The following is a 3,018-nucleotide window of genomic DNA, read 5'->3' on the forward strand; positions in this document are numbered from 1 at the left end:
TATCACCTAGATAAGAGCAAGGGGGAAATCTACTTTTGGCCAAAAAGTCAAAGTGTCTCACTGTATGTGAAAGTTAGTATGTGAAACGGTGTCGGAGTATGCATCATATATCAGTATTTCTTACCAACTGAATATTTAGATGTGTGATTATTAAGGTGTAGGAAGAAAAATAAAGGTTCACGCTCTAAGTAATTCAAATTCTAGAATCCTAGCTGCCGAAAAGAGGTACATCCTCTTTGCGCTTTGTCAAGAATACTTTGTCATTCTTCAGTAAAAGGGAGAAACACACTAACCATCAAACTACGACACTAGAGAAGTAGAAAAGTGATGGTTACCACACCGAAGATTCTTAGTAAAAAAAGCTTACTTCAGATATTTGTGAAAAATGATATTAATAGATGGTATTTTGAGGCACATTTTTAAAATTCTTCCCATTTGACATTATATGATTCCTCCATGAACTTTTTGATGTTTTTTTTATGTTGTTGAACAATCAATAAAAATTCATTGAATGTTTTAGCTGATTCTTTGGCTTATACTCGTTGAAAAGTGTAGAATTCATTGTTGGTGGTTGCTCAGTCACACAAGTTTAAATAATAATGTGTTATATTGGTGGGTGACTTCGCTAGACAGTAGTCTAAGCTTCAGCTACCATGACTAGCTTGGTCCATTTGCCTAAGAGGGTTCTTCTGTGTTAACCTTTGGAAGGCTTCCTTCACTTCTTTGTTCCTCAAGGTATAGATAACAGGATTCAGAGCAGGTGTGACCACTGTGTACATGAGTGCAGTGGCTTTGTCTGTTTCTGGGGTGTGTGCAGTCTTAGGCTGGAGGTAGGTGAACAGAGCTGTGCCATAGAACAGAGAAACCACCAGGATATGAGAGGAACAGGTGGAGAAAGCTTTGCGTCTGCCAGCTGCTGAAGGGATTCCCAAGATGGTCACAAGAATGCGTGTGTAGGAGCAGAGAATAAGGAGGCAGGGGCTCATAATGAAGAGCACAGACACACAAAATAACACCACCTCATTGTGGGAGGTATCCACGCAGGCCAGTTTCACCACAGGCATGATATCGCAGAAAAAGTGCTGAATCATCCCGGTTCCACAGAAGGGCAAAGTGAAGATCCACGTGGTCTGGGCTGACTCCACCACCACCCCAGTGATCCAAGATGCTGCAGCCAATTGCAGGCACATGCGAGGGCCCATCAGGAGGGTGTAATGCAGTGGGTAGCAAATTGCTACAAAGCGGTCATAAGCCATGGCAGCGAGCAAGCAGCATTCTGTCAGGCCCAGTATGGTAAATATGTACATCTGGGCTGCACAGCCTGCCACACTGATGGTCTTGGACTCCACCAGCAGGTGCACCAGCATCTGAGGCACCACACTGGTAATATAGCACATCTCTAAAAAGGAGAGGTTCACCAGGAAGAAGTACATGGGAGTGTGCAGGGAAGGGGTGACCCCGATCAGGAAGATGATGATGAAGTTTCCTCCCACAGTAAATAAATAGATGATTAGAAACACAACGAACAGCACCAACTGCAACTCTGCTAGGGAGGAAAAAGCCACAAACGTGAATTTGGTGCAGATGGACTGGTTTCCAATAGTTGGGAGCTCAGAGCCAGACATCTGCAAAGACAAAAAGAAAGCAGATAATGCCTAGGAATCCACGGGTTAACCTAAGTCTCCACCCAGCCACAGCAGGTAACAGCACCTACAGTCAGTGATCTGAGATGCAAGGTCAGACACCTGAATTCTGCTATGTCTTTCTAATGCTACTCAGAATGGTTGCATTTGTTCTGGTTTTGAGTTCTGGATCTTACACTCTTTTATAAGCACACAAAGAAGTACTTAGTTAAGTTAAATATTCTGAAATTTAAGTTTTACACGATCAGTGATCTAATTGTATACGAAATGTTTTGTAGGTGATATATAGAACACAATCATTGTAAAAGCATCACATAGGGGCGAGCATTGGGAGAACAATTCAGACGCCACTTGGGCTGTCTGCATCCCATAGGGGAGAGCCAGGAATTTAATCCCAGCAACAAGTTGGGTTCCAGCTTCCGGCATTGCACACCTTAAAATCAATGAGTGATGGTTCAAGTTTGAGTTTTCCACTTGCATGGGAGACTCAGAGTTCTGAGCTCCTAGCTTGCAGGGTATTTTGGGGACAATACATCAAATACAAGATTCCTTTCTTTCTGTCTGCCTTTCAAATAATATGTTTTCAGTAAATTTAAAAATAGTCATATAAAACTTAGTTGTATGGTAAGAATAACATAATCTCATTTTCAAATTTCTACAACTTTTCTTAAAATTACACTTACAGTTATATGTTTAGGTCAGAAATGAAACTAACAGAATCCTCTTTCCATAGTATGATGTAATTTTCAAGAAAATCATGGGTAGAGCATAGCCAGACACAAAATATGAATATTCCTTTTGTTCTGTAGGCTTTTGTACAATTTCAAATTATAGCATGGTCTAATGGGATTGGCAGCATTTTTATTCTTAATAGACACCGTAGGGATTGCACCCACTGTATAACATAATTATATGGACTCAAGAGGATTGTGTTCAAGAACAACAGCAATGGATGTTTAATGTGCGATTTGGTTTACGTCATTTTTATATATTTCAAAAAGTATTTATTTTTTGTCAGTCATATCACTAAGCTTAAATGAATTAAACTGAAAGTTTTGAATTTGTACCCACCATGCAAGTAAACTAATTATGGAAATTCATTGATGTCTGTCATAGCAATTTTCTATAAACTCCTCAAGTGACCATTCAGGTATTTGCAATATGGGCGAGAACAGAGAAGGACACATAGTTAGCCCCCTAAATGCTGCATTGGTATTCATTTTGTTTCTTATTGGTGATTCAATTGATAGCAGCATAAAAATAGACACAATCAGAAATATTTCTAATGGAAACACACTTTAATGGAACTAATGCAAATAATTCTCTAAACTTTACAGAAAGCTCTGAAATCTCAAGAAAAGTAAAGACTTTCCTT

The 3,018-nt window shown here is 39.6% G+C and overlaps 1 protein-coding gene across 1 annotated transcript; it reads right to left on the reverse strand.

Annotated features, from left to right (window-relative positions):
* Positions 1-644: 644 nt before the first annotated feature.
* Positions 645-1,625, reverse strand: LOC101518058 (olfactory receptor 10C1-like). The gene has a single exon (XM_012926299.2). The coding sequence runs from the start codon at positions 1,623-1,625 to the stop codon at positions 645-647; it is 981 nt and encodes a 326-aa protein (XP_012781753.1).
* Between the last annotated feature and the right edge of the window lie 1,393 nt (positions 1,626-3,018).

This window comes from Ochotona princeps, chromosome 15, assembly GCF_030435755.1.
Source record: "Ochotona princeps isolate mOchPri1 chromosome 15, mOchPri1.hap1, whole genome shotgun sequence".
In the NCBI taxonomy this organism is placed as follows: domain Eukaryota; kingdom Metazoa; phylum Chordata; class Mammalia; order Lagomorpha; family Ochotonidae; genus Ochotona; species Ochotona princeps.

What these genes read in the sequence shown, in the direction of transcription:
- LOC101518058 (XM_012926299.2), bottom strand. Translation starts at nt 1,625, where the DNA reads ATGTCTGGCTCTGAGCTCCCAACTATTGGAAACCAGTCCATCTGCACC.